A 9,899-nucleotide genomic window follows, 5' to 3' on the forward strand; every position below is an offset into this window, starting at 1 on the left:
CAGGACTTGTGGAAACCAGGAACTTGTACTGAATGCCCTGGTAAGAAAGATAAGGACAGCAGGTAAGAAAAGAGAACACAGGTAAATGTTCTGGGTCATTCGTGGCAGGTGTGATGTCATGGCAGGAGCGATGTGCCAAAAGTAACGGAGGTCTCTCTAGCGCAGAATTTCTGGGAGCTGTGACATACACTAGAGGGCTGTGCTGCTGTTCAGAGGGACCTGGACAGGCTGGAGAGATGGGCAGAGAGAACCTCATGAGGTTCAACCAAGGCAAGTGCAGGGTCCTGCAGCTGGGGAGGAAGAACCTCAGGCACCTGTACAGGCTGGGGGCTGACCTGCTGGAGAGCAGCTCTGCAGAGAAGGATGTCTTGTTGGACAACAAGCTGACCATGAGCCAGCAAGGTGCCCTTGGGGCTACAGGTATCCCAGCATCAGGAGGAGCGTTGCCAGCAGGCCGAGGGAGGAGATCCTCCCCTCTCCTCAACGCTGGTGAGGCCACACCTGGAGTATTGTGTGCAGTTCTGGGCTCCTCAGTACAAGAGGGATGTGGAGCTACTCAAGAGAGTCCAACATAGAGCTACAAAGATGATTAAGGGATTTGAACATCTCTCGTATAAGGAGAGGATAAGAAAGCTGGGCCTGTTCACCCTACAGAAGACTGCCAGGGGATCTCATTGCTGTGTACAAACATCTTAAGGAAAGGTGCAAAGAGAACAGGGCCAGACTATTTTCGGTAGTGACAAGTGATCGTGTGAGAGGCAATGGGCACAAACTGAAACACGAAAAGTTCCATCTGAAGTTGAAGAAAAACTTGACTGTCAGGGTTACAGAGAACTTAATGAGGCTGCCCAAAGAGGACGTGGAGTTTCCTTCTCTGGAGGTATTCAAAACAAATCTGAACACAATCCTGTAAAATGTGCTCTAGGGAACCCTGTTTGTGCAGGGAAGTTGGACTAGATCCCTAAAGGCCCCTTCCAACCTTAGTCATTCCACGAGTTCTCCATCTGATCAGAGTTAGTCATGATAGCCTTCTTCAATGTTGATGGAGAGAAAGAAGCACTAATAGGACATGGGTTATCTCACGTGAAATGCCATATTGCTAATATCTAGGTTTGAGTGGGACATATTCCAACTAGTGAGCTTTCAGAGGGGAGCTTTAATCACTGAATGCCTCCATGCCACTTTTCCCCTCAGTTTAAAACACAAGTAACTCTTACTTTCCTTACTCCTATGGCACTGGAGACAGAAGGCACCCCAGCAAGGAATCTGCACAGAGCAATAAATGAAAAATTCATTAAGTAAAAGAATGTTTATTCAACAAAATGAAAATGGCGTGTGTTATCTTCTGCAAAAGTCAGCTTTAACCATTACAAATACCAGGAGTGAGACCTAGAAAGGACTACATTATGTCAACATAGGTTAAAACAACAGACACCTCCATGAAAAGTTCCATGACTGTAAGAAGCTCTGGCACAGAAGATACTCTGTGTTCTCTCCTGTTCCAAACCTGGCTTTATTGCTTTATTATGTGACCAAAGAGAAAAAGTGTGTGTTTTTTTTTTCCTCTAAAAATAACTTTTCAAACACAAGTACCTTACTTCGGTAAGAGTTACACTATGAAAATTCTAAAAGACTTTTCCTGTAAAAATATATGCATACATTTTTAAGATAATTTCTTAACCAGTGTATTTTACCTGGGAAACTTTTGATGGGAGTTGGAATCATTTATATGATGGCTAAAAATTGTTATAAATACTGTATCTTGAAGAAGTTGTTTAACTGATACCTGACAGAATGCTGTAAGATAACATCAGGACAGAGTGTGTAGGGTAGGAGGGCATAAGGGTGAGTGGAGAGCAAGGTGAAGAAGCTGTACCACAAGCTCTTGACTATTCCTATCAGCGTGACACTTTTGCAATTTTCAATACATTAAGATGCATTTCCTCAGCGGAGTCCATCATTCTGACAGTGCAACAAGATTTTGCATGTCATAACATTTTAGAAAACTACTGTTCAGTCTTCCATTTTTACATGCAGTTCCCATTGTTCCTTGAATCGCAGAAGGCACATTTCTTGGTCCTCGGATGTTTCATCAGTTACCTGTTTCTTATACAGTCTGGACAAAATTCCCTCTTTGTCAGGAGCATCACACTGAAATACAGCTTCACATGCCTCATTTTCAATACTGGACAAAGTAGGAATGTACAGTCTTCCAGTGTGAGGATCCCAGTCTACGACTATGGTCTGTTCATTCTCCTTCTCTGGGTCTTCTGATGCAGATGGATGCTGGAGGCTTGGTGCTATTGTTTCTAGAGGACAGGATGTCTGCCCAGATTTTTCAGTATCCAAGTCCACCAAATTGATACATGCCTCATTCAGCAATTTGTCTGCTGCAGGAGCCATCTTCAAACCCAGTTCCTGTAGTTTCTGTCCCAAACAAGGATCTGCTGTCACCACCTCCAGCTGTGGGCAGTACGGCTGCCCTGCCTCACTATCTCCCAAGGCCCACGCCACACGTGCCTCACCCAGCAGCTCCCTAGGGGCAGAAGTCTTCTCTTTCAAACAGAGTTCCATCAGTTTCTGACAAGGAGGGAAGTCTTCAGCCCTTACATCAAGTTCATACTCTATATTCCCTTCATTTTTTTGGCCCATAGTATTCTTAGGCCCAGCCTGGCCATAAAGTGACCAGTTCCTAGTTTGGTCCCCTTTTGAGAAAATATCCACTTCTTGTGAAATACTGAGCAACTGTTTTGTTTCCAGCACTTCTTTTGGAGACAAATCCTTCCCTTCAGTGTCATTGTAAATGGTATAATAACGGGGACTTTTCCTTTCTGACAGATGAATGGATTCCTGAGATGTCTTGTACTCATCCACATTAATAGTGATAAGGTTGATCACAATTTTTTCACAAGGTATAAAAACGCTTTCCTTGCATTTATCAGTATAGTGCCATACCTGGAAAGCAAGAATATTTCAATTTGACGAAAACATAAGAAAATCTTGCTGCTTCTCATACTGTTATCTGTTTTTAAACTATAAGGCTGGGTCATATCTTTTTAAGTCAGTATTTCAATTTAGGGGAAAAGAAAGTTCCACATATGTACCTCCAGGATTGTCAATGTGCTCCACTTTTTTTTTTTTTTTAATTCTATAGTAAGTAAAAACATATTATGACCAGTTCTAATTTCCATTTTCTCATCTTACCAAAATAATAGTTAGAACAACTTTGTCTCAATCTGCCTAGCACAAACTCAAGTGACTTCAAAGAAAACATGCCAGTTGCCCTTGGGTCACAGATGACAGCATCTATTCCACTCTATTTAACCAGCGAAGAGGAAGTGTAGTTGAAACCACATCCCACAAGCACAGAATCAGCTACCATGTTAAAGTATAGTTTGCATAGGATTGAATAAAGCAGATTTCCTTTCAAAGGAGAAAGCTATACATTAAGGTTAAAATGCATTGTATGGAGCCTGCATTATGGATTCTGCCCCAGGCTGGGATTTGTGACTCTGGGATAAATCACCTACCTAGTTAAACAAAAGGAATCTCCCTGAAATTAACAGTATTTCTGACAGAAATAAATATTGTACGAGCAGTTACTAAAATACCAGAAGTGGCACTTGAAGCTATTTTGAAGCTTGAATGAAGAATTAAGACCACAAATCTATATACTAAGCAGCCTGAAATGCTTGCACTGGACCAGAACAACTTACTTATTTCACTTCCCCTTGGCCACAGGAGCTAGTCATGTGAAATAGTTTGCCACTTAGGAAAAGTGACAATCATTGAAATATCAGGTTTATTTTTTTCTTGTATTTAGCATCTCTCAGGTGACGCTTATTTCTTTGTTCACAATGTTCAACCTTTGTGCTATCTGTGGTTTCCTTCCAGCTGACTCAGAGCTCTACTGCACATGCCAAGCTTGGCAACATCTGCAGCAGTGCAGGACACTTACCAGGTTTGTTGGATGTTTCTGTTTGCTGACATGAATATACCTGTACACATAATAGCATGCCATGGAAATAAAAAGGACAACCAGAATGATAGGCAGAACATATCCAAATAGGTTTGTTATAATCTGATCTGCTGTTTTATCTGTTAAAAAAAAGAAGTTTTAATTTAATATGTTAAGAAGTTGCTACATTAATGGATAATTCACATAGTATTACATACATTCAGTACACTGCTTTTTAGCTATGGTATGCAAATGTTTTAGACATTAAGCAAGGAATCTGCAGACAATTAAAATGTTGACATTTGAGCTAGAAGACTAATTTTTATACTGTAATTCTAAGAAGAAGCACTACTCCCTCTCTCAGAACCTCTTCTTCCTTACTTCTCCCCCCTCCAAATGATCCAACTCTGTCACTCCTAAACCTCTTCTTGAGAAAAAAAAAAATCTCCATTCACGAAGACTTAAAGAAGCCAGATCTTTCTCTTCACAGGTACTGCCATAGTGACCGCCTGCTAAGTAGAAGAATTTTTTTTAAGTGAAGGATTTGTTTTTCATCAATACAATTGCAGAGTGTGGAGAAAACCACATACACCACATGAGTTTTTCAGCCTCCAAATGGATACATTAAGAACTTCCAACCTCAGTGACCATGACATTTTCAAACTTGGATCTTATTTCCATAATCTGCCAGCCCACACATACCTTTCAGAGTCGCAATGCAATGCTCCTTGGAAAACCCGCTGCTTAAAAGCGGCGTAGTGACGTGTATCTGCGCACTGACACAATAAACTGTTCCAGGTTCTAACCAGGGCACAACCAAGGTGTTGTTGCTGACAGAGAACCACCACTAGAAGGCACAGGAGAGATTCATCCTTTTAATATCTCACTTCACAGAAAAATAAAGAATTTTTATATACAAAGTATTTCACAAGCACTTTTTTTCCTGGAAAATGCAAGGGTATGGCAAGAACTGCCAGCTGCATTTTTTTTTTCCTGAAAGCAATCAAAACTCAAGTGATTTATTAGGTCACATCCTCTTTCAATATTTTATTTTCCATTCAATAATTCCGCTACCACTACTAGATAATTTTATGTGTTCTATGAAAGAGAATCATGGGCTATCACTAGCCTACATACTCATGCAGATGTAATAAAGATAAATCATTACCAAGAGAAGGCACTGCTAAGGACCTTAGGATAATGGCGATAGCTGTACAGACCTTTGAGTTCCAGGTAATTGTTCTATGTCAAGCATCTTAATAATAAATAAATAGACCACCTTTGTACACTTCTAATTACTAATCTAGGGAATTAAATATCTCCTTTGATGAGACCTTTTTGATGTGAATATTCTGTTTCTTGTAAGTTCAGAAAAAGTGTCCAGAGGACAGGGATAAAAGAATGTTCTTGCATCTGATCACTGAATTCTTCCTCATCTGCAACTTTTATGCTGGAAACTAGTCCCTGATACAGAAGGTAAATTTGGAAGGACAGATGAATGAAGACATTCAGGTGTGGTGGTAAAAGATGCAGTTGGTAGCCATGTCCTGCAAGTTCTACACGCAGCCTGATCGGCAGGGGAGCAGCTCAGCTGAAGGCCTGGGGGCAGGCCCACACTGCACTAAGGCAGCCATGCCCTGGCAGCAACAGCATCTGGGCTGGATTAACAGAACAGCCAGCAGATAAGGTATTAACCTGCTTTATTTAGCACTCACTAGATCACATCTAGTGTGTACCCCATCCAGTTTGGGCTCCCCAGTAGAGGTGGTCATGGACAAACCACAGAGGGTTTAGCAAAGGATCATCAAAACAGCCAGGGGCTAGAGCACTTGTCCAGTGAAAGGAAGCTGAGAGGTTTGGGCTTGTTCAGACTGGAGAAGAAAAGGCTGTGAGGGGGACCTCATAGCAGCCCCCTGGACCTACCTAGGACCCCCAAGTCATCAAAAACAGGGTCAGGCTCTTCACAGTGCTGAACAGCAGAAGCATGAGAAACAAGGGGCACAGGCTGAAATAGGAAGACCAGACTGGATGCAAGGAAACACTTGACTGTCCCCATAGAGGAAAAGAAGTGAAGCAGATTGCGCAGCCTCCCTGCTTGGAGGTTTTGAAGACCTGACTGGACCTTGAGCAAGCTGGTCTCAGCTCAGGGCTGACCCTGCTTGGAGCAGGAACTGGAGTAGAGACAACCCGAGGTCTCGCTTCCAACCTGAATGATCCTACAATTCCTACCATCCTATGAATCTTATTTCAGTTATTTCTATTGTGGACAAAACACATTCCAATAAAGGCAGAAGACAGATTTAACAGGTACAGTTCTATAGCCTTTTCAAAGCTTACCCGTTTCTTTGTTTTTTTTTTGAGGACGGACACATTGTATTGCAGGCCAGGATATACCTGAGCCAGAGATACGGATTCTTCCTCAGGACTTCCCTTCCATTTCTCTGGAGCTGTCAGAATGATTGAAATAGATTTCTCTGTAGAAGATACGCTTACCATGGGTGGATCAATTTTAGCTGGAAAAACAAGCATTTATATAAAGCCATTTCATGCAGTAGAGTCGCATTAATTTTACTATGAAGTTTCTTAAAGTGATTGACGTTACCTTTTTGTAGTATTTTGGGGAGTCCAAGTAGTACTTAGTAGTACAATTAATTTATTTTAGTAAAAAAATATTTCCAGATACCTAATAAAAGTTTCTCACTGACAACGTGAACTCTGACTTGGAATTTTGCTAGAAATTCCTATGACTTAACAGAATATAAAACCTTGCAACTCCATTTGCTAAAATAAGCTAAATTACCAGAGTGCTCCTGGATTATGTGGCACAGCTGAAAGATATTGTGCTATAGAGTATGATTACTGCTTGGTTTAATATACTCTTCTAAAAAAATTCTTTATCCATAGGTATTTTTTCTTTTTTGATTGAAGGCTTATCAAAACACAAAACATATACAATATACAGAAGGCCTTTCAAATATATTAATTTAATATATATATTCAAATTCTCATAAGATTATTTCAACTACTGTTGCCAGCAACACAAACCTCAAATAAGAGTAAAAAAATTCTACGCTGTCACTAAAATCAAAACAGCATATGCTATTTACACACATGCACACTAGGAACGCGGTACTAATCCAGATTATCAACATCTGCCTTTGTGATTAGCTTTCCTTACTCTCTGTGAGAGGGCTGAATCGGGGAGTCTCCATCCACTCGGAGCACATCCCGTGTAGGAAGGCTTTAACACTCGCGTAGTATTGTTCTTCATAGTCAGCTGTTTCACTGGAGAGGTCACACCATGTTCTGCTGATATTCTTGCATTCTGATTTTCTTACCCATTTGCCAACACCGTATCTATGTCAAAAAAAAAAAAAAGGAGTTGTACAAAAACCATCGCCGTGGTATTAGTCATCTAGTAACATACACACAGGAATTGATACTAGAGCTGAGAAAATAGTTTGCCTGCTCTGCAAAAATGTGCAATTTCAAGGAATTACCAACTCCAGCTGAGGAAAAAATAAAACACAAGATTTACCCATTTTTTAAAAATAAATAAAAATCACAATAAAACTTCTCCAGAAGAGGCAATAAAGAACTAACTGAAATGCTAGAGATACCAGTGTTTTGCCTGCACAGATCAGAGATGGCTGCATAGTTTCCACACCTTTAAGTCTAAACACTATAAAGAGAAGAGAGTTCAGTCTATTGGCTATCATTCTATCCCAGGTGACTATTTATATGAAGTCTAATATCAAGAACTGACTAGCCAAAATGGCCAACAATGGTATGTGAAAACAAATGCTCAGGAGTCTCCAAATACCTGTATAGGAGACCACTAGTCTGTAACTTTTAGGCTGTCCATTACTTCCCTCTTTGCTCAAAACAAAGAATCCATCTGAGATGCAGTAAAGTTCAAAACCCTTTGAAGTGCTGGAGCACAGGCATACACATGGTATCTACAGTGCTTCTCTACTGACAAATTTTTATATTTTGCTAGAAGAATTGAAAATTTTGTTGAAAAATTCCTGCCTGGTTTTGCTCAGGAGCTCCTGTTCATATTGAGCTCAGGAGCTCAAATTCATATTTTGCTGAAAAGCATTCCCATTTGGCTGCTAATTAAAAGGAAGCTTCTATGTTTTTCCAGGATAATATCACTCACTAGCATTTTCCACCTAGCTCCAGGCCTTGCTCTTCTAGGCAAGAAGTCATATGAATATAAAAAGATGAAAGATGGCTGTAACTATGACTACACAATCTTGTGATCGGCTGACCCTGAAGAGGCAGTGTAGCCAACTCTCTTTGAGTATTTTACCTTCTGCCCAGTTATTCTTGATTCTTCTATTATTGAGCAATTACTTCCTTTTTAGGAAGGTGAAATACATCACTCCTCTGTCAGTAAGGACAGCAAAAAAGGGCGCAATCTTTGCTTGTAAAAAGAACTCCTTGCATTTTTTTTCCCATAACCAGTACAAGTTACAAGAAGCTTCCAGAAATTTAACTTGGTTTTCATGTCATGAAAGAACTACTAGACTCAGGGAAGGGTATATAGCAGAGAATAAGACTGAGGATATTAGATCCTTGATAACAACAGCACTACGCCTTTTAGTAAGCTAAATTCAATGTACTGTCCTGCAGAACAACCAAGTTCTCTAGTAGCTTAGTATGAATAAAGGAAATGGATTCTGGTCCCAATTGATTCCTTGACATGCTAACAACCATTATGTGCAACCTTGTCAAATATAAGGTCCTGATTCTAATCGCTTTGCTTTGCTTTTTACCACAGTTGAGAACTTCAATGGATTTACTCCCAAACTGCAGGAATCTGTGAGATCAGAGGAGACCAGTGTGTGCTGAGTCTGATAGAAAAGACCAGTGAAACACTGAGTGCTGTTTATATTCCATTAAATATTCAATTCCTAGATTCATTCAAATGTGTCTAAAAGGCAACTGTGATGCCAATCTACAGCACAATCCTTAAATCTTCTAATCCACGTTTTAGTTTTCCTTCTTGTACTTTTTAACAGCCATATCTTGCATTAAAAAAAATCTTATTTTAAAAACCTAAAATGAGTGAGGAATAAAACCAACAAGCCAACTTACACTGAATACTTCACCTTGTAGAGCACTCCATCTCCTGTGCCATCTGGTGCTGACCAGTGTAGGACATTCTTCATGTTTATAGATTCAAAATGGACATTCCTAGGGTTGGGCAAGGAGCAATACAATTCTCCTGGAAAAGGAAAAACAAAAGAGTGATATACACTAAGAATCAGCAAATACATATGCTTCCATGTAAGGAAAAATATTTTTAAACATGCAATAAAATACTAAATGCTGCGTCCCCCTCAGAAATTCAGTTAATTCAAAACAATGTCCCTATCCCTAGCTAGTTCAGTCCTAAGAGTTTTTTGTCTCTTGCAAAACAGCTTTTCTATATGACATTGGCATAGAACTATCTAAAGCTAAAACTAGGTAAGTTCAGTCTAAAAATAAGAAAAACATTAAAAAATAAGAAAATAAAAATAAGAAAAACATTAGAAAAAATCAAAATAACTGATTATCTGCACAACTGAAGACTCAAATGCGTATAACATTCTTGATGCTTCCCTAGAATTCTTTCTGTATTTGAGTGCTCATTACTGTACATTAAATGTTTAAATGTTTAAAAAGACACATGGAGCCTAGTTCAAGCGCAGCTCTATAATCAGAGGTAAAATTTCACATTGACAAATCTGGCCAGATGATTCACAATAACCCTAAGATAACTCATTGTCTAAATTTATTTTCCAGAAAGGCACAATTGAATACCTACTCATATGTCACTCACTGAAATTACTGCTTAATGCACCAACCTTTGAAAAAGGTTGCAAACACGTCTGGGGTCTAAGAAGCCAGTTACATCTGTCATTAATCCACACATTTAATATTATAAATTAAA

At 39.6% G+C, this 9,899-nt stretch overlaps 1 protein-coding gene across 1 annotated transcript; it reads right to left on the reverse strand.

The window, feature by feature from the left end:
- Positions 1-2,010: 2,010 nt before the first annotated feature.
- Positions 2,011-9,205, reverse strand: IL20RA (interleukin 20 receptor subunit alpha). Its single transcript, XM_010223360.2, has 6 exons — positions 9,062-9,205; positions 7,137-7,315; positions 6,296-6,471; positions 4,661-4,805; positions 3,959-4,098; positions 2,011-2,955 (listed from the first exon to the last, which is right to left on the reverse strand). The coding sequence occupies exons 1-6, from the start codon at positions 9,133-9,135 to the stop codon at positions 2,014-2,016; spliced, it is 1,656 nt and encodes a 551-aa protein (XP_010221662.2). The 5' UTR covers positions 9,136-9,205; the 3' UTR covers positions 2,011-2,013.
- Between the last annotated feature and the right edge of the window lie 694 nt (positions 9,206-9,899).

Source organism: Tinamus guttatus, unplaced genomic scaffold, assembly GCF_059628265.1.
Source record: "Tinamus guttatus ecotype Peru unplaced genomic scaffold, ASM5962826v1 Tinamus_guttatus_pri_ptg000336l, whole genome shotgun sequence".
Lineage (NCBI taxonomy): Eukaryota > Metazoa > Chordata > Aves > Tinamiformes > Tinamidae > Tinamus > Tinamus guttatus.